Raw genomic sequence first — 24608 nt, forward strand, 5'->3', positions numbered from 1 at the left:
CGAAAGCGACCAGGTCGCGTGCTCGCTTCTGCTACAGCGAAAGCCACCGACACTTCTGGCGAGTAACGCCTGCCTTCCATAGTCTCCCCTACAGCAGGCATCCGGCCTGCTGGAGCCGAACGCGGCGTAGGCTGCATAGGATGAGACTAGAACGCAACGCGGCGGGCCGAAAAAAAGCCTCACTAGCCACGCAGATTCTACCGGAGTGCGCCACCAGGTCTAGCAACACTTCTGTGGGTTCCGCCAGAAGAAGGGGGAATTTTCTAGACGCGGACAGCTTCCGACGCCAAGCATGCATCACTGGCCCCCATAGGTCTACGTATACAGAGTCACTGGTCGGCACCGCTCGGCTGCACTGTTCTCGGCAACGGCGTCGCTCCACCTTTGAGCCCCGTGTGCAATTTCCGATTTTCCACGTAAAGCAGAAAAAGTGTATAGTTGCTCACTTCTTTTGCAGAGACCGCACATGCGGGAGCACTCAAACGCACGAAGTTCCTTCGTAGGCAAATTTTGAAAAGAGGCGTTTGAGCTTTGTCCAACCATGCTATCGAATGCGGCAGGTGATAGCCCATGCATGCATAAACAAAACGTTACAGTAGACGCACGCTGTCTCGCGCGCTGCGTGGATAGGCCGAAAGAGGCTGTTCTTCCACTATTCCAATCGCGGGGTATTCAAATTCCTTGTACGTGGCTCTCGAGCCTTTCCGTGGCGGTCGCGCCCTCCCAAAGGTGACCGGTGAACGACATCGGCGACCACGGCCGGGCCTCTATACGCAAGAGTGGTGGCCCCGTAGGGGCGCCCGCGATCGAACCACCACAGGTCATCGTATTCGTCCAAGAAGTTCAGATCCTCGTTTTCTGCCTCGTCGTCCTCTGCCGTGGCCTGCGCGTCCTCGGGACTGTCTGCCCACCTGCTCGCTTGATCCTCGAGGTCGTTTTCTTCCACGGTCGTCTCTCCCTGCTCTTCATACGCTTCACACTCGTCTCCGTCGGCGCGTCTCTCTCCGTGGCTACGTCTGTCCTCCGCGTCTCTCTCGCCAGAGTCAACTCGTGGTCTTCTCTCCTCGCCCCCTCCGCGCTCGTCCGCGGCCTCATACTGACGCCGGCCCCGAAGGCCGCGACCCGCCCGCGACAAGGCGCCCCCCTTGTCCGCGCTGTCTCCTCTGCCTGGTAATCTCCCTGCTCCCTCTTGGCGGGCGAGCCTAGAGAGTTCGTGCCGCGAAAGCCGCGCGCGACGCAGACGAGAAGCGTCTCGCTCGCTGAAATCGAACGCCTCATCGAAAAGTTGGTCTTCATCTACCGAAAGCGCGCACAGAGGTCGCGAGTCCCCGCGGTGCTTCACGCGGGCTGCCGCCCGCCGGAGGAGACGCGACGAAGACATGAGCGGTGCGCCAAACTGCGTCAACACGTCATCCGAAGGAGCCTGGACAGCCACACACGCAGCCACACGCGAGGCACACGCCGGTGCAAACGCAGAATGCGTGGCTGAGGCGCCAGCGAGCCTCCCTTTCATCGTCCACGCCGGTCAAACACCCGCAGCAAGCTCAGCACCCGAGAAAGCGGCGAAAAAGTCAGGCACCCCTCCTGGAAATACCGTAAACCCGCCCTTGACACTAAGGGTTCAAAATGTGGCCGCAGAGGGGAAAAGGACAGATGCGTCAGCAATCACAGGGGGGGGAAGGGGGGGGGGCTGCAAACAACTTCGCGCCAAAGTGAATGGATACATAGCCAGGAGACCAGTTTAGCATGTCGCGTTCTGTGAAGCTTGGGCGACGGGCGAAACGCAGGGTGACACACACACAGACGCCGGTATGAACACACACGTCGCATCCCATGCCCTCGCGTAGGTACAGGGCTTTGTTCTGGCAAGATAAGCAAAATAGAAGTGAAGACGCTGACCTCGTCCGGTCGCAGAGCATCCCCGAACTCGTCGCCGAACTTGCGATGCGTCCACAAGGGTCTGTACAGCGCCATCAGGCGCGGGAATTTCTTCCTGAGCAACAGGGCCAGCCGACATTCCACTGGGACATTTGCCGTCTTTTCCTACGATGCTATTCCGTCATCGTCCGCGCGCATTCATCAGCACGGCGCGGCAACCTGTCAGACCTCCCTCTGAGATTCAGTGGAGTTGCCGTCCAGAGTCTCACTGCGCCGCAGCGCTCGGGTGTGAGCACAACACAGAAACCCCTTTTCTGTCATTTGCGTCTATGTGGGAGATATCCTACTTGCACCTTGCCCGTCTGCATACAGCACTACGCGTACGTCTACGCACAGTTTGCTAGCCACAGGGCGAGAGCAAACACATCCGGACACGCCCGCGCGCAGCTACGTCTCGCCCTGTGTATGGCAGCGCGTGCTGCGAAGACTCTCTCAACGGATGGACTGAGCGGCTTCTTCCCCTCGAACCGGCTCCTCACCTGTAGTTTCGGTCTTCGTATTCAATGTCCGAGTAGCAGCCGATCTCAGAGTGGAAGTCGGTGTAGCGGCCCTCGCGGTGCGACTCCGTCATCCAGTAGTGCCACAGCTCAGCCATTTCCTCGGTCGTCATCTTCGGGGACATGTAGCTGCGGAGCGCGCCCAACACGCAAGCGACACACTTCAGGGCTAACGGGGGCTCTACAGCCCGGCGACCCACAGAAGGCAGCTGGAAACCAGCGAGTGAGCAGACGCGTCCCGCGGCGGAAATCTCCCCAGGCGGCATCGACACCAACACCACGCGCGGAGGACCTCAGCGAAGCATATCTGTTTAAGAACGTGCTCACGCGCACAAATGTATTCACGAGGACGCGCGCCGGTTGTGTCGGCGATTGGGTACATTGCGGATGCGACGGGTCAGGCAACGACGCGAACCCAAAGGACTCAGGGCCAAGCATCCGCTTCTGCAACGCAGTTCCCACGACGCGGCACCGCGAGACGCCGCCGAAAAAGACCTGACCGCCTCCGCCAGGACTCTAAAAGCCTGCAGACCGTACCCCTGCACGGTCGGCGCTCGCCAACCGCGAAAATCCGTTTACAGACACACATCATCACCACTCCGCCCCCCCACCACGTGCCCGGCAATCTCCCTCTCTCGACTCACCAGTTTGCGTGGGGGACGATGTCTTCGCCAAACATGTTGATGGCGATCGTCTGGCCTTCGCCGTCTTCGCAGTTCCACTTTCCGCCGCCTTCATGGTCGTACCTGCCGACCTTGGGGAGGTCTGCGGCCACGTCTATGCCACGCCACATGTCCACGATAGTCTCCTCGGTCGCGCGGTTCGCCGCGATCGACGCCGCCTCGTGCGTCGCCCCCTCGTAAATCGCTTTCTTATACACCGGATGATTCCGAATGTCCTCACTGCACGAATGGAACACAGGACCGCCAAACGAGCGGATAGCGCACGCGCGAGCGGGTGTGCCTCGGACACTAAATCTCAGCAGACGCTCGTTCGAGACTCGCCATCACTGCAGACCTATATATATATATATATATATCTAAACCCTAATATATATATATATATATATATATATATAGTTCAGCAGTGCCGTGGTATGCTTGTAGGCATAGACATACATATATACATATGAGCATATATATATATATATTCATTTGTGCCGACGAAGGGATATCTGTCCCGTGCCGTGCACGCCGGAATACGGAATCAAGGGTGGAGGGGCGCATGTCATTCTAAGCGGCGTGCGCGGCTTCATGGAGGCAGCAGCTGACGGGGAACTTACTATCTCGATTTAATAAGGAGCTGGCCTCGCTCGTAGGCCTCCCGGAACATGGGTTTGTCGAGCAGCTGAGACTTGCGTTGTTTCTTTCGCTTCTTCTTCTCTCCCTCCTCCGGCGCCTCGTCCGTGGTGTCCGCGGCTCCCGCCTCGTCTTCTTGCCACCGCTTCATCTCGTTGTACTGCTCCACGTAGTCTGCGGTACGGCGAAGGCGGAGAAACGCACAGGCAAGAGGCAAAACAGAAGCCTCGTCCTGGGAGTTGGCGCAGACTACGGCTAGTCGCTCGCCTGCCAGTGCTAAGCCTCTCTGATGCGCTGCAGGCAGCCTGAGCAGCTACGCATCTTTTCAGCGGCACTCTTCCCCGCGAAAAGGCGCCCTGCGAGGGTCACTAGGGTTTACGGTTTAGGGCTTGGAAAAAACCCGTACCGAAATGACGTGTCCAGCCGGGATCAAGGAAGTAGCCGCCGAATCTCCCGGCTGCAGCCAAGTCGAACTCGATCGGCGCAACGGGCGGCCCTGCCGAAGGGTCTCGGGAGTTGTAAGGCATTTCCTGAAGGCCCCAGCAGGCACAACGCGAGACAACAATTTCACGTCACTCACCACTACAAGGTGCATTCTCAGCCAGCGCGCACTTTCTGGTTTTAGCGTCCCACGCTTCCCGAGCGCGTGACGCTTGATCGCTTGCGAGAAAGCTAGGTACGCGGAGCCACACCCCTCAATCGCCTCAAGACTCTACCGAATGAGGTCACAGGGAAGCACGCGGTGCGTAGCTTACGATGAACTCGCCCTTTGTGTGTGTCCAGGGATTCGGCATCTCGCTCATATCGTACTGCGGAAGAATGTCTCTCCAGCCTAACATGGAGAACACGAGACCGCAACTCATCAGGAAACACACGCGCACATGCATCTGCCCCCCAGCCTCCTGCTCAGACGAGCGCGCAGTTCGTTCTCACTCCGCACGTAAAACTCGCATGGTCCTGCGTGCGAGTGCGCGGCGATCCATATTCGCATGCACGTATACACATGTAGATACGTTTGTACTCGACAGACCCGCCGCAACCCTGGGACCTGAGCCTCCGAACTCCGCTGCCTCATACACTGCCGCGCCGCGGGACACCGGCACACACCCCGCCTTCGCCAGTATTCGCACGTCCCTAGAGTCGCCCACGTGTTTTCCATTCTCTCAGATCCACAGTCTAAATTCTGAAGAACGCATCGGACGCGTGCCTGAACCACGCAGCAAAGCGGGCCGCGCCTGTTGGGTTGCCGGCGAGGCGGCGCCGTGGGATCGCCTGAGCGCCTCCCTAAACGCAGTCGTCTCGCGCTTCACCCGCTCGACGTAGGCTTTCGGGGCGGTTCTCAGTCAGGCGCTAACGCGTGTTATCTAGTATCATTTGCGCGCGCCTCGGCGCTGTCCCCCAAGAAGCCAAGTGCCCGCTTAGCCTTACCGGAGTCCGGAAAGCCCTCCTCAGTCGCGCGTGTGTGGTGGAAGGCACCCCACAGTCTCTCTTCCAGATCGATGTCTGTCTCTCCTGAACGACAGAAAAGACCGCCTCACGTACCTGTGAACCACCGCGCCCCCCACGCGCCGCCGTCGCGCAAAGGCGGACGCCTCCGTGCCCGCCGCCCCTTCCGCCGTCACACCCCACCCAAACCTCCGCCGCGGTCCACGGGGCAGAACGCAGAAATGTCGGTGTCCGGAGAGACGCGTTTTGCGCCTTCGGTGTACCCACGCGTGCGCGGTTTTGGCAGGGGCCTAGGCCACATCTGCAGGACCAGGTCCTCGCGTTTGGAAACCGCGCGCGACCCCGGTGCGGTTCCGCGCGTCGTTGGGCTTCGCCTCTGCCTGGGCGCGTGCAGTGCACGCGCGCCCGCCGCAAGAAGTGCGAACCCTAAACCTTACCATAGTAGACATCCGAGTTCCCGCAGGGAATGCGGTCGTAGATGATGCGGTGCGGCCGGTCGACGGCTTCTCGAAAGCGCACGCCGTGGTCGAGGTGCTGAGGAAAGGCTTTTTCTCGCTGGCGGTCTTTAGCGAGCGGGTTCATAGGCAGCGTCGTACCCAGGCCATCGTACACCGCGGGGCCCCCGTCAATCAGACCTGACGAAAAGAGCCAAATCGTCAAAAGAAGAGACATCCCTTTCTGTGGAGAGTCACAGAGCGACGCGAGAGTGTTTACACCTGTGCACCGACGTCCTCAAAGCTGCCTTCCCCGACGCCGACAGATCTCAAATGCTCACGCGCACACACAGCTGCGTAGACGCCTTACCCCCGGAGAGAAACCCGCCGCCATGTGCGCGCCGGGCTCCGCGAAACGATACACTGGATCCCCTATGCGACGAAAAATACGACGCATAAAAGGAAGGAGGCAGCGCACAAAACATTCGACGGCATCCGACACGCTTACGCAGGCAAGGGCGGCGGCGCCCTACCTGCGGGTTTGTCCAGCATTTTCCGCGCGTCCACATAGGTCCAGTTGCCCTTGAGAAACTGAAGCCAGAAGTTGTCTTCTTTTTTGTGAACCTTGTAGAAGGGCACGACGTGCTCCCACTGTTGAGGCGGAGACAAGACGCATCAGAGGCCACAGAGCGACAGTAGAACTTAAAACAGACTGAACATATCACGTGGCGCCTCGGGAAAGAGAGAATTCACGCCAGCCGTGCCCACCTAGTCTCGCCCGCGTGTGAGGCGACCCCGGACGGGCGTAGCGCAGAGACCGAGTTGGAAGCAAACACCGTGGTGTCCCTCTCCCTTCGCGCTTGACACGGGGATAACCCCAGCGGACGGCTCTGTCAGACACATCGCCTGCATCGTTCGCCGTACCCCCCAGAAATCAGGGCAGCCACAGAACCTCGCGGCGACCCCGGAGTGACTCGCGATCCTTACTGGCATCGTGTCGATCGGGTTGTCTCTGCACTCAGCCACCTTGGCTTCAAACGCAGTTCCAGGCGGCGCGACGTTCATCTCAAAAGAGCCCAGGCCTCTTCTGGCGCCTCGCCGCGCCTCTTCAGCGCAGCGACCCGTCTCCGCGCTTCGCCTCCGCGTCTCGTCTTCTTCAAGGACCTCCCGTCTGGCGGCTCCCGCGCGGACGCATTCGCTTCGCAAGATCGTTGCTGCGCTGAAAGCACGTCCGCCGCGTGTGGGCGATGACTGGTCCGTTGCCCGCCCCACACGGAGCTGTCGGAGAGCCCGAAACTGCGCCGAGGCAAGACGGAAGCTTCCGCTCCTTCGTGCCGCCTCAGCGCCTCGCACACAGGCGTCTGTGCCTGTGACCGAAGTGGAGTTCTTGACATCTCCTTCGCGGTCGCTCCTCGGTGTCGCGATCCCCAGCGCTCGCTGCCTCGCCTGGGGGCAAGGAGAGGGCAGCTCGGCGCGTGTCTGCAGAACACACAGGAACGCACGGGGTGTTGGAGCCTGGCGTTTACCCGCCCACGCCAGCGAACGGCAGAGGCGCTGCGATCTGCATCTTCCGGCGAACGTGGGTTTCTTTCCGCACGCTGAAGCGCGCAGGGCTGGGCGACGTAGCGGCGCACCTCCCAGGTGTCTCGCCCGCATACGCGTGACGAATACAGAAGAAGAAGGCGAGGAGAAAAAATGGGTGTGCTGTAGAGGGCGCAATGATGCAGCCAGAGAGTTGGGCGCCGACCGAGCATGCACCACGCAACAAATAGGAGAGGAAGAGGGAGCACGAGAAGCTGAGATGGATGAGGCACGGGCTGCTGGTGAAGAGGGCGGAGACGCGAGGCCTGGCTGGTGAAGTTCGAGCAGCGGGGAGACAAGGAATGGATTGATTCCGGACAGACGGGGCTGAGAAAATGAAAAATGCCGCACCGACGAAGGCAGCGTCAAGAGGTCAGTCTGGATCGAGGTCCGGAAGCTGCGAGCCCCCTGCGAGAGTGCCTCAGAAGGGAGAGAAAAGAGGACGAGGACGAAGGCCAGAACAGTCACAGAAAGGAGAGGAAGCGAACACCGGAAAACCATGAGCGGCCCCATGGTTTGCGCATGCAGATGATTCGGCGAGAGACGACGAACCAAAGGCTTGGGGGGGAACCAAAGACTGTGTCCCTGTCTTCCATGCTTGAAATACAGGGTTTAGGTGTTTCACCCCTCCCCGTCGTTCGCGCTGCTCTGCCGCGGATGCGGCTCAACGCGTCGAGTCTCGAGAAAAAGCAGGCGGCAGGCAATCAAAAGTAGTCACCTCGAGGCCGCAAAACTCGAGAAAATACTGGAGCCATAGCGCCGGCAGAGCGCTCTGACGCGATTATCATCTCCTTGCAGCAGGGAGAAAGCGCACAGGGGGTAAACAGGCGACAGAATGGTTTTCGAATGCCAAACAAGGTGAAGGCAGAGGTAGATCCATGCAATACGTGCAAGACACAGGGCATGCACAGCGGCGCTCCGCCGCACGGCCCAACGACCGCGACGGAAGACGAGTCGTTTTGTCCCGGACCCCTCTTTACCTGCCTCCAGAAATTTTCAGGCAGCATTAAAACCTAGTGGAAGGAAGAGGGAGAGCACATGCCATTCAAGTGGCGGACAGCGACGTCAGGGCTGGAGACAGGTTGCGCCGTTTTCTGTGCGGTGGTGACAGAAGACAACGGCAGAGAGTCGAGAAGTCTTCTTCGCGCTGTTGGAGACAAGAGGATAATACATGAAGGAAAAACAGTCAGGCAACCGAAAGAAGACGAAGAGGTCCTCAAAGCTGCAAAAGAGAGACGCGAATAGAGGGGTCACTGCATGCTGGACAAGACCTCCGTTCGTTGCGGCCAAACGCATGCAGTGTCTCCAGACTCGAGAGTTGCGCGCGGGTACAGATGTATAGAAGTCGGGACTTGGCAAAGCTCGACAAACATATCAGCTTCTGCCCACAATGTTCGCGGTACCCATGTCTATTTTATGTTTGGAACTGGTCAAGGCGAAACAGGACACTCACTCCAGCGCGTGGCTGCTGGCATATCCTGCCAGCGCGCCAGACTCTTTTCATGCTGCTCTGACACCTGGCCTTTACATATAGAGAGGACTGTATGCTGAAGCCACTCTTAGGCGCCGCTTCTGCTCTTTTCATGCTTTCAACTACTCAAAATGCATGAAAACGCGGGCTAGAGACAAATATGCTAGGACCCTGCAGCCGCTGAGAGAGTCACGAAGTCGGTGGCAAGCTCCGCGCGGAGACTGCCTACACGCGGAGGCACAGGAGTGCGTTCCGATATCCGGGTGTTTTCTTATTCCCTCACATGTGCGTGAAAACGAGCCCACACTCGTGAATGCTGCACAAGTACCTACAGTGAACCCACCTCTTCGAGCTGGCTCAGTTGTAAGTTTAATGCCGATCTGCAGTAAACTGGCACCCTGCGTGTACGGCCTCACATGGCAATCTGAGGGTCGGCAATATGAGGTGCTCTCCTGAAGGTGGAAAAGAGGAAAGCAGGGCCGCTATGCCGACACTTCAGAGCAACTACCGAATCGGCTGTCGCCCCCTCATATATATATATATATATATATATATATATATATATATATGTAGTGAGCGTGGCGGCACAGCCGCCTATGCACCGAGGTCATTTGGAGGTGAGTAGCGAACCCCACACAGGGCGTATGTTGCACCAAAATACGTACGGTAAGGGAGCAGCTGTGTGCTCTATGCGCGTAATGCACAGGGAGGAGAAACACTGAGCGCTTCCACGCAACGTTTCACAAGATACACAACACGACAGATACTCGTGCTTGAGCTAGAGTTGCACTACTACAGCTAACGTGGTCTCCAGAACTACTGCCCATTCGTCCGTGTCCAGGTTCCTTCCTACCGCCAGGCGCGTTCCACTGTTTTCTTTTGTTGCCGCCATCGGCCCCCTGGAGTGTTTCGACGGCATGGCTCCCCAGTGGCTACCGCCGCGTGCTACGCTCCGGCGCTGGCCTCTTCGTTCGCCTCCTGGATTTTACGTTTTCTGTTAGGTTTCAACAGAGATCGATCAGACCACGTAAAACCTACCGCTCCTCCTCACCCTTTGGAAGCAAGATTCCGTCAGTGTATCCCTGACTGTCTCTTGTGTCTCGCGTGCGCACGCTCCGAAGCAATTTCCATCTTAGACCGTGTAACTATGAGGCGCCTGGCAATGCAGGCCGTGCCCGAATGGCGGTATTGTCAATGCTTCGTTCAGCCTAAATAATTGCAGCAGTTGTGACTTTTCGGTCGGTACACCTTCACTCCGATGTCTGCTGATACAAATTGCAGGTCACGCTCGTTTGTTATATGTATACCCTGTATCGTTGCGTTCGCTCTAAAAGATCTAGGAGTAGGCATGAGCAGTTGAGAATCCCGGGACTGTACGTTGCTGCTCTCCGATCGGCCTCAGCTCTGTGCCGATCGCCTGTGTGCGTCTGTACCCCCGCGCGTGGGAGAGAGCGACGCCGAGCTAGCGCAGACACGAAACGCAGCAGCAAACGGTCTGTCTGTGTTTGAATTGACGATGCCAGCTGATCAGATATTGACACCCAGTTGGCTTATAAGATAAAAGCCCCGCCCACAACATCCACAGCAGCCGCATTCAATCGTGCAGTCTGCTGGCTCGCTTCTTCGTCATCGGTGTCAGCTCGGCCGCTCACTCCCAGCGTCCCCTGCGAGCCAAAGATCGACTCTCTGACGATGCTGACAAGACTGCGAGCAACGTCGCCTTCCCGAGAGCCTTCCTCCGCTGTCCATTTTTCTGCATTTTCACCGAGCACAGACGAAACGGCTGAAAGGGCTACGCCTCCGCCAGCTTCCTCTTGCCCTGGCCTCTCGACTCCCGGGGCGCCGGGTTTGCGCTCCGAGGCGGTGCATGGGCGCGGGCCCCCCGCGCGCGAAGACCCGCTCCACACAGCTGTCTCCTCCGGCGACGGCAGGAATTCCGCGCCCTCGAAGAACGCCTGGCTGTCGCGGATCGCGACCGCCGACGTCTGGTGAGTCACGTCGGTGGGCGCATGCAAGAGGAGATTCGTCATCCAGTCTGTGCGCACCCAGCGGCTGCTGCTCACAGTCGTCTCCGGCCGGCCCCGCCGCACCGCCTCAGCGAGCTCGGCCTCGTCGAGAGCCTCCCAAAGAGTCTCCAGCGGCAGCGCCACTCCGCATCGCCGCCAGAGGTTGACTCGGAGCTGCTGCAGCTCAGAGAGACTGAGGAAGCGCAGCAGCGGCAGCAGAGGCACCGGCCGCGACGCATCCGCGCGAATCGGCTGAAAGGCTGGCGAAGCGCATGCCGTTTCCTCTCGAACTCGTCCAGCCTCCTCCTCGCCTCGTGGGTAGCCTCCAGGGGGAGGCGACGCGGCCTGCGAGGGGGGCGTCTGCGCTGCCGCGCCTCCCTTTTGCGAGAAGCCCGACAGGACAATCTCGTAGACCGCCGCTTCCACATGTCGCGTCGCGCACTCGCGCGAGAGCCGCTTCCAGAGGCCGCGCTTCTGGCCGCTGACGAAAGCGTGAATAATCCACACGGCGAGCAGGTACTGGAGGGGAACGAGGAGCAGAAGCGCAAGCGTAAGGGCCGCGAGGAAGACCGCCACCTCAGTGAGGCTGCGATTCTTCCAAGAAAACAAATTGCAGACCTTCTCGCCCCATACCACCCACCGCCACAGCTTCACGAGGAACCGCGTCGAGGATGCCCGCACTTCCCGATACCAGGCCAAGATCTCGCCCCCCGGCAGCGACGAGCCCCCGGCTCCCGCCGCGACCGCGGGTGTGTCCCAGTCTGTGGGGTCTTCGGAGACAGCTCCCCCCGCGCCGCCAGGCCCGCTCGCCGGAAAGGGCGCCGGCACCGCGCCGCCGGAGCCGAACCCTGACCCAAGATAAAGGCTCGAAGGGGTTGGAAGCGCCGCCAAGCTTGACGGATGCAAGGGCGGAGAGCCGCCCCAATCGCCACACGGCGGGCCTACAGAGGCTGAGGACGAGGCCGCAGACGCCCCTCGCCGAGCCGACGCCTCCGGCCCTCCGCTGCGCGCTGGCGACGAGGAAAAGACTGAGAACGCGGAGGGAAGGAGAAAGAGCGACGCCGAGCCCAGGGAGGGATGGCGCACGGTGAGGAGGTGTAACAGCGCCTCCAGCGAGGCTGCACAAGAAGAAGGCGAAGCGAAGGGAGGGGCACTGAGAACGACGACAGGCGCTTCTCCGCTAGCCACGTGGCAGACAGATGGATGAAGAACGCACGCGCCTTTCTCCCGGCTTTGGAAAGACGGCGGTCTCCGTATGTCCCCTTTGTCTTCTCCTGAGTCCGTCCCCATTCGCGAAACAGCGCACTCAGAGGCACCTGCGTGACTAGGCACTCCCGCCTTCTGCTGAGTCCTCCTCGCGGGCGGGATGCCCTGAGGAGGACTGCAGACGAAGGCGGAATGAAACGGCGAAAACGCAGATATAAGGCTCCGTAGCGCGGCCCGAGCGGCACCTCCGGCGCGCAGCCTGGCCACCAGAAGAGGCGACGCGTATGGCGAAACCAGCGGGGGGACAACGTCGACACTGCGCGGCATGACTGGAGTGAGTCGAGGCAGGATCAGGGAAATCAACAAGCTTCCGAAGGCCTGAGACTGGGACATAGACCTCTGTGTCCACGGGAGTCGCGCATCTTCCATGCCATCGAGCTTCTCGCCGTCAGCCGCCAACCCCTGCGCCTCGACTGCAGGCCCGCAGTCGAGATCCGCGTCGGCAGGGAGGCATTCGTCGCCCCGGCGCCTCGTCTCCCCTGACATTCTTCGGCCCTTTCGGTGAGGCCTCGGTAGCCCCCGGCTTTTTGACGAGGCGGCTTTCCGGCGCACTGGGCTCGACTCCCTCCCCGCCTCAGTCGCTCGCGCTGCGTTGTTTGCCGACGAGCCGGTCTCGGCGCGTCGCAGCGCCCGCCGCGCTCGGGGGCTCCCCTCTCGCGCTCCCGCATCCACAGACTCGCTGTCTGCGTCTTCGCCCCTTTTCTGCACGCCACCAAACCCGCCAGCATGCCATGCGGTGGCACGCGCTCCTGCGTCCTCGTCGCAGAAACGCGCCCTCTTGCCCAGAAGCGAGGCGGCGCTAGTGCCCTTCGCGCGGGGGTCGGACGCTTCCCAGGTCGGCGGGTCCTGAGCCATGATCTCTGAAGGCGCCTTGGAGAGAGGCGGCGGCGTCTGAGTGCACACCGGAATCAAACCGGGCGTTTGTGGAGAGGGCCCTGAAGACGCCGACGGCGGCAAGAAATAGTCGAGTGCGTTGCCGAGCTGAAACAGATCGACGCGAGGCGCTCCAACCTGTCCCTCGTCGGGCGCGTCCGCGGCCACGCGCGGAAACACCACGACTCCTTCATCGCGTGCCTCGTCGTCTGCCTTCCCGCCCCTGGCGCCGACCTCCTGGCTTGGCCTGTGTATGCTTCGTTCGCCGGTGGCCTCTGCTGCCGGCGTCGGGGCTTCCTCCACCGCCTCGCCGTCTCGGCCGCCAGCGCACATGTCGCCCTCACCGGCTGGGGCCCGTCCTGGACGGCCCGACGGCGCTGAGGCGACGCGTGGATTGAGCCCACTTGCATGCGCACCGGCCTCCACGCGAGCACCCCCCCCTGGAGACGAGCCGCGGGCGTCTCTGCCGGCCCCGCACCGCCTCAGCCTCTCCCGCGAGGCCTCTGCGTCTCTGCGCGTCGCCGTCGCAGGCGCCCGACCCTCCGCGAGCCCCCTCTCCCCTCTGCCTTCGTCGCCCGCGCGCGGCGACCGGCGGGACGCGTCCGCGGCGGCCGTTGGAGGCAGCGCCGAGTGCGCATACGCGCCAGGCAGAGACGGCGATCGCGGATGCAAATGGAAGTGCTTCTTCATCCACTTGCGGGCGAGGTGAGCGACGTCCCTGAGGACTTTTTCTGCGCCCGACGAAGCAGACGAGGCCCCCGCCGGGGCGTCTCCCGGACCCCCTGCGGCATCCCGCTCAGACAGAGAAACTCGTGGCGACGACGGAAGAGGGGAACGCAGACGTGCCTGGGTACGCCTGTCGAGCTCCGCGTCATGGAGCAGCGTAGGCGCGGGCTCGTCATCGCGAGGCGTGACGCCCTTCGACGACGCGGAAGACAACGCACGAGAGCGCGGCGGCCCCCGGCGGCGCGGCGACAACGTGGAATCGCCCAAAGACTCTTCCCCGACTGCCTCTCCGTTTGCTCCGCGTCGCAAGGTCCCATTCCCAGCCTCGTCCTCCAGGCGCAGACTCGGCTCTGCCTCATCTGTCTCCGCGGCCCCCGGCGCAGCTGCAGGCCCCTGTCCCTCCAGTGTCTGCCTCTCAAACAGCGTCGCCTCAGCGGCCGTGTGCCCCGTCGGGCGCCCGTGAGGCCCTCGGCCTTCGCGTGGCGCTTCCGCTCCGGGGGCCGCTTCATCCCCGTTGGCGTCTGCGACGCTGATGCTTGCCCGGCGTCCCTCGCACTCTCCTCTGGGAGAGTCGCTCTTCCCCCGTCCCGGCTCGCGTGCGTCTTCGCGCGGGGCGTCCTCGCCTGCGGGCACACGGGGCGCACAGGGCACAAGAGAAGACATGAGACGTGGATGGCGCGCACGCGAACGAGCGTCGCCTATTGGCGGCGGCGCACTCAGGGCGATTCCACTGGAGCGCATGCACAGGCTCGCTCTTTGGCCACTCTGAGCTGCTGCATCGGCGGGGCACCGAGGAGACACAGTCGATATGCGGCCTCGATGCGTCCTTCGCTTACCGTCTGTCTCGTTCGTCAGCTCGAGTTGCTCGGCGGCGCCTGCGGCTTCTCCACCTTCGTCTCCTGCGCGGCCCTCCAGTTCACGCCCCGCGCCGTCCCCTGCGGCTTGGCGCTCTCCTTCGTCCATCAGTTCCCCTCGCTCGCCGGCTGCTCCTCGCTGGGTGCCTCGGTCGCGCCTTGCTGCGTCAGGGCTCGCCTCGCTGCCCGAGGCTGGGGCCAGCAGTTCTGGGCAAGGCTCCAACTGACAGGCTCCGCGCCCGAGATCCGTCTTGCTCTCCTTCGTAAGCCCGCCTCTTCCAGCTGCTCTCCGCTGGTCCGATATCCCTTCTTCAGAGGGTTCAGCTCGCTCGCCGCGGTCGCGTTCTTGCACAGCGTCTACCCCCGACTGCTCGGCCTCGCCTCGCCCTCCCTCATCGTCTTCCGCCTCGTCCCTTTGAGCTGCGCTGTCGCCGGTCTCCGCTCGACTCGCGTTCAGCGTTTTCTCGTCACAGGGCCTGGCGGATGGCCTCTCGACTGCGTCGCGCGCGTCGTCTCCGGCGTCTGTCTCTTTTCGCCCCGCAGGCGTCACTTCGCTGTTGCCCCCCTCGGCCGCGCACGCGCATGGCCTCCAGTAGAAGTCCTCAGCGAGCAGCAGGAAGAGCGACGGCGAGAGCGTGGGCGCGCCGCCCGCCACGGAGAACGCGAGGAGGACGCGCGCCCAGTGGCAGAGGGAGAACGCGAGGTCGGCGAGTTTGTCCCTGAGGCGGGCGCCACTGCAACCCGGCGCCCACGGTCCGCGCCGAGCGTAGCCGGGAAGCAGCAGGAGCGGCAGCGGCGGCGGCAGATACCACGGCGAGCACGAAGGCGAGAAGCAGCCGCACGTGGCTAGCGCGAACGACGCCGACGCCGACGCCGTCACTCCGCACGCCTGTGCGGAGTTCAGCGGCTCGCCATCGACGGCCTCGCGACCCCCACTGGAGGTCCTGGCGTCGCTCTGACCACCGCCCGCGGAACGGGAGGCTAGCGAGTCATGGGCCGACGGCAGGAGCGGGGCCCAGGGGTCAACGGACGAGGCGAGAGAAGCGCGAGCGGAGGCGGAGCCCGGGGCATCCTCCGGCGCTCGACTCAGACCTACATGCGCGGGCGCGCGACCACACGCAGGCGGCGTAGACGGCGCAGGAGCGCACACAACGTGCTGGTGCTTCAGTAGCAGGAGCAGCATGTCGGCGAGCGGCAGCGACGCGGAGGCGGCGGGCGGCGGGGCGGAGGACGTCGGCGAAAGAAGGAGTTTGGCCAGGTGGCGCTGCGGCGTGAGCAGGAGGAAGAATGGGAACTCAGTGAGGAACTGGACGAGCGCCGCGTCGCCGTCTGGGTGGCGCCGGAGGACGAGGAGAAGCGGCGGGAGAAGAAGGAAGCCGAAAAAGCGAGACGGCAGAAGGAGAAGGGCAGCGAGGAGATAAAACAGACATAGCAGCGAAAGCCACGGCGACGCGAACTCCATCAAACACGACGCCGAGGCGCAGAAATCGCCAACCCTGAACAGCGAGGCAAGCACAGCAGCGCCAGGCACGTCGCACACAGTCAGCCATGGACGTCGGCATGCGCGCAGCCGCATCGATCCACGCAGATTCTAAAAAAATAACGCGCGCCCTTCCCGTCGCCACGGCCTACATCGACTAACTACGCATCCCTTTATGCGCCAAAAGCATCACAGCGTACATGTATATCCTTAAACGCCGTAGGCGGCGCGCTCGTCCGCGACTCTGCTCAGTTCCCTTGAGGCAGAAACAAGCAAACGCCAAACTAAGAGCAAATCGGCATGCCTGTTTCACAGGCCTCACTGAACAGCTTGCACGCCTGTCCCGCCGCACTCCACGCGGATACGCCCCCGTGCCGTGGCCTCCACTCACCTGTCGCGGAGGCGCCCGAGGCGCTTGATCTGCAGGAGGAGCTGCTGGATGGGGAGCCACGTCCCCCCGCCTCCGCCGGCTGCATCTGCGGTGGCCGCCGCGCCGGCGGCGACGCTCGCGCACTCGAGGAAGGGCTGGGGCGTGTCGTAGACCTCCTCGACCGGCTGGAGGAAGTTGGGCCACACCAGGGGACTGAGGACGGAGATCTCGAGACGACCGCCTGCGCGACTCCGCGCCTGCCGCGGCTCGCTGCCCTTCTCGCCGGAGCCGCGCGCCGCCGCTGGCGCCGGAGGGACAGCGGGCTGCGCGGCCGTCAGCGCCGAGGCCGCCGCCGGGGGGGCGAGCTGCGGGCCCAGACCCGGCGACCCCACGCCCAGAAACGAGGCCGCAGAACCCGAAGAGGCCGCAGGGATCGCCGCGGAGGAGGAGGAAGCTGTCGCGGCCGAAGAGGGGCGCGTGCGGCAAAGGTCGGCGAGGGGGTGGGAGGGCGTGTGTGCGGAGGAGGACGACGGCAGCCGGAGCGGGAGAGAGAGGCGCTGCGGCGCCGAGGTGCCAAAGAGGTAGTTGGGCACCGCGACAGAGCCCAGGTAGTAGGCGAGCGGGCCTGCGAGCGACAGGGAGAGCGGCGGAGACGACGCGGGTTGCGGCGAGGAGAGAAAAGGGCCCAACGTGTCCGGAGGCCGCTCGCCAGAGGGCGGGGGGCACGGGAGCGCCGCCGGCGCCGCCGCCGCGCCTGCGGCACCGCCCTCGGTCTCCACGCTGGCGTCTCCGCCGTCGCTCCCCCGGTCGCCGCCGCGACCGTCGGAGGCACCCCCTTGGGCGGCCGACCGACCCGGCGGCCTTTTGTGGGGTTTGGACTTCCCGCGTGAGGTCGGCGCCTTCGCAGAGGCTCCGCGGACGTAGCTGGGCGGCGGGGCGGCGTAGAGATGAATGACAAGGTCCTGCTGGCTGCGCGTCACTGCGAAGAGCGGCAGGTTCAAGCAGGGCGAGGGCCGAAAGACGAAGCTGGAGGGGGCAAACGTCGGCACTGGGTGCGGCGCGGCTCGCGAGAAGAGCTTGTGAAACAGCGACGCGGAAGCGGGGGCCGCCGGCGTCGCGGCCGAGGCAGCGGGAAGAGGAAGCACCGGCGAGCACGAGGCCGCGGAGGGCGACGCCGGAATGAGCACGCACGGATACAGCGAAGACTGAATGCTCACTAGAACGTAAGGCGTGTACCCGACAGGAAACATGTCCACGTCGAGTGAGTGCAGCGCGAGCGAGAGCAGCGAGTACGAGGCCGACGACGGCGGCGGCAAGAGACAGAAGGGGTCGAACGCGAAGGGGTTCACGCAGCCGCCGCCCCCAGCTCTGTCGACTTCGCCGCCTCCATCGCGGGGCCGCGCATGTCCGCTCGCTCTCGCTGCGCCGTCGTCGAGCTCCAGCCCGGCGACGTAGCTCGCCTCAACTTGTGAACCACCATCTCCGTCTCTCCGGCGCCCCTGTCCGCCTCCCTCTCCAGGCGCCGCACACACTGCCGCAGCCTGCCGTCCCCCCTGCAGGTGCCTGGCATCGCTCGCGGGCTCACGCGCGCGCCCTGGGGAGCTTCCCCCTAGCGCTCGACTCGCGCCCTCCGCGTCGCCGTCTCGGCTTTCGCTCTTTGGCCGCCCTGCGTACTCTGCACGCTCCTGCCAGTCTCCAGCGCACGCCGATGTTGCCTCGTCGAGGGGGCACTCGGTGCCTCGGGTAAGCTGCGGACAAGCTACCGGCTCCTCGACTGCAGAGCGCGGAAGGGGCGTCGCTTCGTTCGCATGTGCTCTGGGAGGCGATGGAGGGAACGAAGCCCCGCGAGAGGCGTCCGCGTCAGAGATTCCCGCGCCCATCGCCGCCAGCCGCCGGCGCTGCGTCTCGCGCCTTTCCACCCACTCGACCGACGGCCAGAGCCAGTGCGGGAGGCCATCGGTGCAGGCGTTATTGTATAGCTGCACGTCGCGCGAGTGTGCGTACAGCGCAGCTGCCGACCCGAACTCGCTGCACATGCGGAGCGCCGCGACCCAGTCGTGTGCGACCACGGCGTCCTGCGCGTAGAAAGTCAAAGTTTCCATGCAGATGCCGGCCGGCGGGAGGGGGGCGAAGGCCCCGAGGTCATCAAAATATCCCCTCGCCGGCAGCGCGCGCTTTACGGTTCGTCGCGCCGGCGGGGAACGTGCCGGCGCCGACAGAGACGGGTGCCTGCGCGCGGGCGACCTCGCAGGCGACGCAGAGCCGGCGGATGGAGAACAAGCACCGTCTCCTCCCCCTGCGTTCGCCGTTTCGTTGCAGCGTCGCTCCAGCGACCGAAATGCGAGCTGCGGCGTAGGCACACCGACGAGCGCGTCGTCCGCACCTGAACAGCCGGATTTCGAAGGGCGAGGCGCCCCTAGCCAGACATACGGGTGGGTTGAAGCCGACGGACCTCCTCCCTCTCTATCCTCGTCGCGCTCCTCGCCTGCCTCGTCTCCGTCGCTCTCGTGCTCGCGAGCCGTAACGATCGAGTCCGCATCCGGCGCACCAGAGAACGCCGAGAGGCCGCTGCAATCCGAGAAGAAGTCGGGGGACTCCTCGACCGCGGCTTCCATCAGAAAGCGTTCATCTTCGAATCGTCTGTTTCCTTCCTTTTCGTCGCCCTCTCCGGCCGCCGCCCCGGCGACAGACGACGACGATGAGCGGCGAGACGACGACAAAGAGGACGACGAGCGGGGGGCGTCCGGCGGGCCGTCGTCGTCCGGGTCGACTGCATCTTTCTGCGGTTTACTTCGCTGGCCAGCGGCTCTCCAGCGAAGCACGGCAGTGGGTTTTTGCGCGGCTTTCTCAATCTGTCTGGCGAGGCGACGCGTTCTCGACGGAGCTTCTCGGTCGTCCTCCAGTTCCTCGTCTCCGCCTTCCTCGTCCGCCGCGCCTTGCGAGACCGCGGGGGGCTCCGCCTGCGTTACCCAACCCTGGTTCGCCCCTATGACGTCGCCTTGTCTGCTCGAGTACTCGCCCCTGCGCCCTGCGGATGCCCTCTGCATGCCACCGTCCGCCGGCTGGCCTGTGGAGGTCGCGTTCGTTTTCTCTTCGCTGCCCACGAACGACGAGGATGCGGACGGCGTGCGTGCGAGGTCGCCGGCCTGCGCCCGGCGACTCTGTCGGGTCTTTCGGTCCGCTTCCTCGGGCTGCTTCCTCGCGTGCTGCGTCTGGAGGGCGAGGTGCCACACGTTCGGCGCGTGCAGCGTCCACGTGAAGCCCTTCTGTTGCTTGTCGTACGCGAAGTTTGAAACGCGCACCCCCCGCAGGTCCCACGCGCAGGTGGCCTGCGAGAAGTCGAACAAATCCGCCAGTGCCGCGTCGGTCAGAATCGCCAGAGGCGATGCGGACGTGCAACAGGTGGCGGCGCCGCCCGCCGGAGCGCTGCGAGAAGCCGATGTGCGCGGCAAGCTTGCCTGGCCTTCAGTTGGGCGCCAAAGCCCCGCGCGCAGCTCCGCCTCCGTCTTCAAGACGCCCGCCCGCAGGTCGCAAGAGTCGAGGACACTCGCCACTGCTTCCGGCGGCCTCGCCACACGGGCTCGCGTCGCGGTCACACCGCCCGTCGCACTCTGCAGGCGATGCGCCTCGTCCGCGTTCGTCCCTGGGCGCCTGCCTGAGGCCGACAGCGGTGACGGAGCCTGCGCGGGCGAGAACGGCGGCGACCGTCCGACGCCGTGGGGAGGCCCCTCGTCTGCAACAGAGTCGCTCGCCAAGCCAGGCCAAGGAGACGGGGGGCACAGCGGAACAGTCTGAGACGCAGACTCCTGGCGAAGAGTGGAGGGACGGAGGGCTGGCGACGAGGCGGCTGAAGATGACGAGGGGTCCTGCAGAATCGCACTAGCCTGCCACAAGCCCCCTGCAGAAAGCCCCGCTGCTGTGCGGGCTGCGGACGAGGACGTCTCAGACGCGAACCGACCCGCTCGCGTCGCCGCATCGGCTTCTTGAGACGAGGAGGAAGATGGGTGAAATTGATCATCTTCACTGGTGACTGCGGCGAGTGAATGCGCAGGGGAAGGTGTGACGGCGTAGCGAGCAAAGAGGAGGCGGGAGGTGTATCTACACACATTTGTGCATTTGAGAGGAATGGATTTGAACGAGAACAAAATGTGCCGGTCGAGAATCATGAACCGCTTGGCGAATCTGCGAGTATGGCGCGTTTTCCGGTGCAAAAAGCCCGTCTTCATGAACAAAAGGAGCGCGCCTACGGCGCCAGAAGAAGGCGACACAGGCAGAGGAAACAAGCTGTTTGACAAATGGGTTAGCAGCGCCCGGTCTGCGCGCGTATTTAGATTCACAGCGCGACCAGATGCTGGTGCGACCTGGATCGAGCTCTCGGATTCCGTGTCGCTGGCGTTCGTCGCCTTCGATGCGGAAGAGATCGTTCGTTGAGCCCCTGCGGCTTCTACGCCCTCTGCAGGAGACGGACTGACTGCCGCATCTTCTGTTGGACCTGCATCCGCCGACTCACTCCGCGACCTCCGCAAGCTGTGAACTGCGGCGTCAGCGGTTCGCTCTTCCTCGAGCGAGTCGCCCGGCATCGAAGATGCGCGATTGCTATCCTCGTCATCGTGAAACGGACTGGGAATAAGCAGCTTCTCCTTTCTGGCGTCCTCGTGGATCGACCCCTGGAGGCCCGACACGTCATTTGGATAGGTCTGACCTGCGTGCGCGTTGGCCTCGCTTGGTGATTCAGCATGTGCCGAGTTCGCCTCGGGGTGGCGAGCGTATCCTCCCGACGAGATTCTCGAGTTCTTCGGTAGCTGCTGCCTGTCACTCAAGGCAGCCTGCGCAGCGTCACGTGTCGAGCGCGGTAAACTGAGATCCTCTCCAGAGACGTTGTCTGTGCCAAACGCGCCTGCGGCAGGAGGACTGGGGGTGTCGAGGAGGTCTTCCATGTTTGCCTCAGCGCAGCAGATGCGGCGGATACTGCGCTGGCGGCTTTCAAAGGCCGGCGCGTCTTCAGCTGCGAGTGGGCATGGCGACCCCCTCACGAAAGGAAAGACACCGCCCGCGCCTCACTTTTCCCGCGCATTCGCCCCGGAATTTTTTTAAGGCTAGGTGCGCATTCCCGCTTGGCGCGACTCTTGCGGAAGGACACACGGCTGCCTGCTCACAGAGCGCGACGCCTTCCCGGCTAAGAGACTCGGAGGCCGATCACTTCAGCGCCTGCTCTTTCAAATATACAGACGGTAACGCAGCAGGCTGGTCGTGCACGGCGCAGCGGCTGAAAACGCGGCCGGAAGCTCGAGGAGGAAGATAAAAACGAAACATACACCTCGAGGGTGACAGGCAGGCAAAGCGAGTGGAAAATGAGCGACTCTTTTTAACGGGGACCAGGCTGAGAGGTCCGCATTCAGCCGAAGGAGCCGCCCTGACCACCCCGGAACTTGCAATTAGCCAGTTGAGGTGAACGACAACAAAGACGTCACTCTTCCCGCGAGGAAGGCCCACGAGTTGATATGGAAAGCGAGTGAAAAATGCAGAAATTAAAGACTGGCTGCTTAAACAGCACACACACGGGCTTGGCAGATTTTACGCGGCAGTGAGACAGGCAGGACCACAACCAATGACCAAGATACTGAGCATGCAACAGCAAAAAAACGAATCGCCGTCGACAGCGCACACCGCACAGTGCAGGCAGCAAAAGACGTGAATCTGCTGTAATATGTTGGCTAATTTTCGTTCTCGGTCTATTGTCCTACGCAAAAAGAAATGCGAAAAGGCAGCGATACTCTGCTCGCGGCTCTACAGGCAGCGTGCGTCCATTTACAGACATCGCTCCCAGCGATGAGCACAGATAGCATGGCAATGGCATTGTTCGGTTAGCAGTCTCCACGTCATCGTGTCTCAGTATCAGTTGAAAGGTGTTGCTTCTTTCCAGCGGAAGCTGCCGCTTTTCTGCATGGGTGGTAGGTACCCTGGTGCAATGCTGCAGCACGTACCTGCTTCAACCAGCCAGAGTCCGGTCAGTGCAGCTGAACCACGAGACGAATCCGTCCAGCCACGGCCTAGTGAGAATGGTGGAAACGAGCAATTTAGGCAGCAACTGATACTCGGCGGGCTCCCTGCCGTCCACGCCTCGAGGTGTGTTTACGGTCACTTCCGCTGAAGCAGATACACTCAGAGCTGCTTCCTGGGCGTGAAGTACCGCGTGGCGGAACGCCAGTCCCTGCCGCAGCGACAGTAGCAGCCGGGCGGCCCCGTCGTCAACAAAGCTGCCTCTGCCAGGGTCGAACTCACTATTTCCAGTTGACCAGTGTGCGTCTTTCTAGTGGTTCTGAGCTTGCGCCAGCCACCGCCCTTTAGAGGGGTTCCCTTCCTCTCACATGTCTACTCAAACAGCAGAGCACATTAGGTGCATGCGGGATTACGGGGCGTCTGTAAGGCACGGCATACAGCCACTTCCGATTGCTCTCCAGCACCAACGATGTGGTTCACTGAGTCACCGCATCCGCCTCTTTCGTGCTTATCGAACGTTGAAAATGGTAGCAGAGTCTTCCTAGGGGAGACCCGGGATTTCATTGTCGGACGGCTCATCAATCGAACATTGTATGACTGTTGATAGAACTCTTTTCTGTCTTCTTTGGAATACGGAAACCCGTATGGCTGTGACCCGCACGCAAAGGATCCGCATCTCCCGTGCCCTTGTAAAGTCGACACTGGAAGAATCCCACTTCGATGCTGCCGCACCCGCGCATGACATCTGTGACAGAGGCTATCACCACCGGCGGTAGACGTATGCGTCCTCTCGTGTTTTTCGGAGAAGTTCAGTACTGTTCTTCGGAAGTGTCTGTCTCTCTCGTTTGCCCTTGCGCGATACTAACCGGTTTTCCCCAGTCCCTCTGATTTCACACATCCGTAGATACTCGCCTGGCAAACTTAATCTGTCGGGTCCGAAGAGGCCTGTCACGTGTCGATTTATGGGGTACACTTATCGTTTCAATCCGCTGGATTTATGTGGGCATGCGTGTTGTTCATGCATTACGCCGAGCCACGCGGTTATTCCTTGTTATGCGCATCACGTCATAATGTCCACACCACAAGTGCACGCGCAGTTACCTTTCACTGCTACATGCCTTCCCCGCCAAATACACCGTACTCACATGGAGGCTTCTCAATTACATCTACAGGTGTAGACTGACGTGTCTCCCTCCCCTCAATACTGTTGATGGCTCTCCGCTGCAGTGGCCACGGCCCGCACGAGGAATGAACGGTCCTTCGAATTGCGACGCCGCATTTGATGGCACTGTTTTAGCACGTGAGGTCGAATTGACCATCTGAGCTGTTTGTGCTTGCGAAAGTGACTCACATGGGGAGCCCAAAACGCCAGCCGCATCGCCTTGCCACAGTTTGCCCTCAGTAAATCCCTTCCATCCATTTTTGCAAGGTTGCCTCCTTCGGGGTGCCTTCTTCACCGGCATCGAGAGAGCACATCAATACGCGTGGTCCATCATATCAGTACGTTCGCATGTTCCTGGGCCGTACTGGCTAATTGGATTAGTCAACACTGAAGAAAACATTTCCAGCGACGGGGGGGCTTAGCATTCATGCTGCTGCATCGTTAGGAGCACATGCCTTCGCACCCGCGCCGGATACTGGATGCTAGTTGCGCCATCCTGCTGTTTCAGAGCTCCTATTGGGTACCTGCCGGTTAACGGGTTCCTGCGGGTGGTGTAACTGGCGGCGTGAGAATGAAATCTGTTCGATCTCACAACGTTTTTGGGGAGGCGCCTCACATATTCTCACTGAGAAAATCTCCAACGCCTTGTTTTCCATGGAACACTCACCACTCTCTAAACATTACACTGTGCCAGGAAAACAGTCCAGTGGTTGCCAGCAGACAGTTACCCCGTCAGCTTTCCTCCCTTCCGCAGCCAACGGAAAAGTCCGAAGAAAAACTAGCGACTACAACGCAGCATTGGTAAACACGCACTATATACGGTGCTGCATCGGAAAAAAAGACCCGGATTCCTTTGCGGGGACGTTACTCTTCGAAGGACAGTCTCAGGATTTCCGCGGCGCTGCTCTTGCAGCCATGCATCATCCTTTTGTGCCTAAGCCGTGCTGCTTGGTTATCTAGTCCCCGAACGGTTGCACCGCTCACTGGCCCTTCGATGTCGCTTTACGGATGAGTTACGGACGAAATTATCTACCGTGCAAGACGCACAACTGTCTGCGACGCGACTCTTCCCGCTAGCACCGCGTCGCCTGTCCCCTTCCGTGGTCAGTCCTTAAGTAACTGCGACGCTGCTCACGGGCAAATGATGCAGGATCACGACCGGTGCCTTCTCAACCTTCGCTCTTGCTTAGATGGTTGCGATGGGAT

At 62.0% G+C, this 24608-nt stretch overlaps 2 protein-coding genes across 2 annotated transcripts; both read right to left on the reverse strand.

The window, feature by feature from the left end:
• Positions 1–652: 652 nt before the first annotated feature.
• BESB_063110 (uncharacterized protein) lies at positions 653–7707 on the reverse strand (the record flags this gene model as incomplete). The annotated part of the gene is made up of 11 exons (XM_029364725.1): positions 653–1423; positions 1900–1993; positions 2418–2564; positions 3080–3337; positions 3718–3907; positions 4140–4263; positions 4489–4565; positions 5162–5245; positions 5617–5814; positions 6147–6264; positions 6601–7707. 11 exons carry the CDS (start codon positions 7705–7707, stop codon positions 653–655), a joined length of 3168 nt encoding a protein of 1055 aa, XP_029219433.1.
• A 2508-nt stretch (positions 7708–10215) lies between these two features.
• Positions 10216–21177, reverse strand: BESB_063120 (uncharacterized protein; the record flags this gene model as incomplete). The annotated part of the gene is made up of 2 exons (XM_029364726.1): positions 10216–15886; positions 16262–21177. The coding sequence occupies 2 exons, from the start codon at positions 21175–21177 to the stop codon at positions 10216–10218; spliced, it is 10587 nt and encodes a 3528-aa protein (XP_029219434.1).
• Between the last annotated feature and the right edge of the window lie 3431 nt (positions 21178–24608).

The sequence above is a fragment of the Besnoitia besnoiti genome, chromosome V (assembly GCF_002563875.1).
Source record: "Besnoitia besnoiti strain Bb-Ger1 chromosome V, whole genome shotgun sequence".
Lineage (NCBI taxonomy): Eukaryota > Apicomplexa > Conoidasida > Eucoccidiorida > Sarcocystidae > Besnoitia > Besnoitia besnoiti.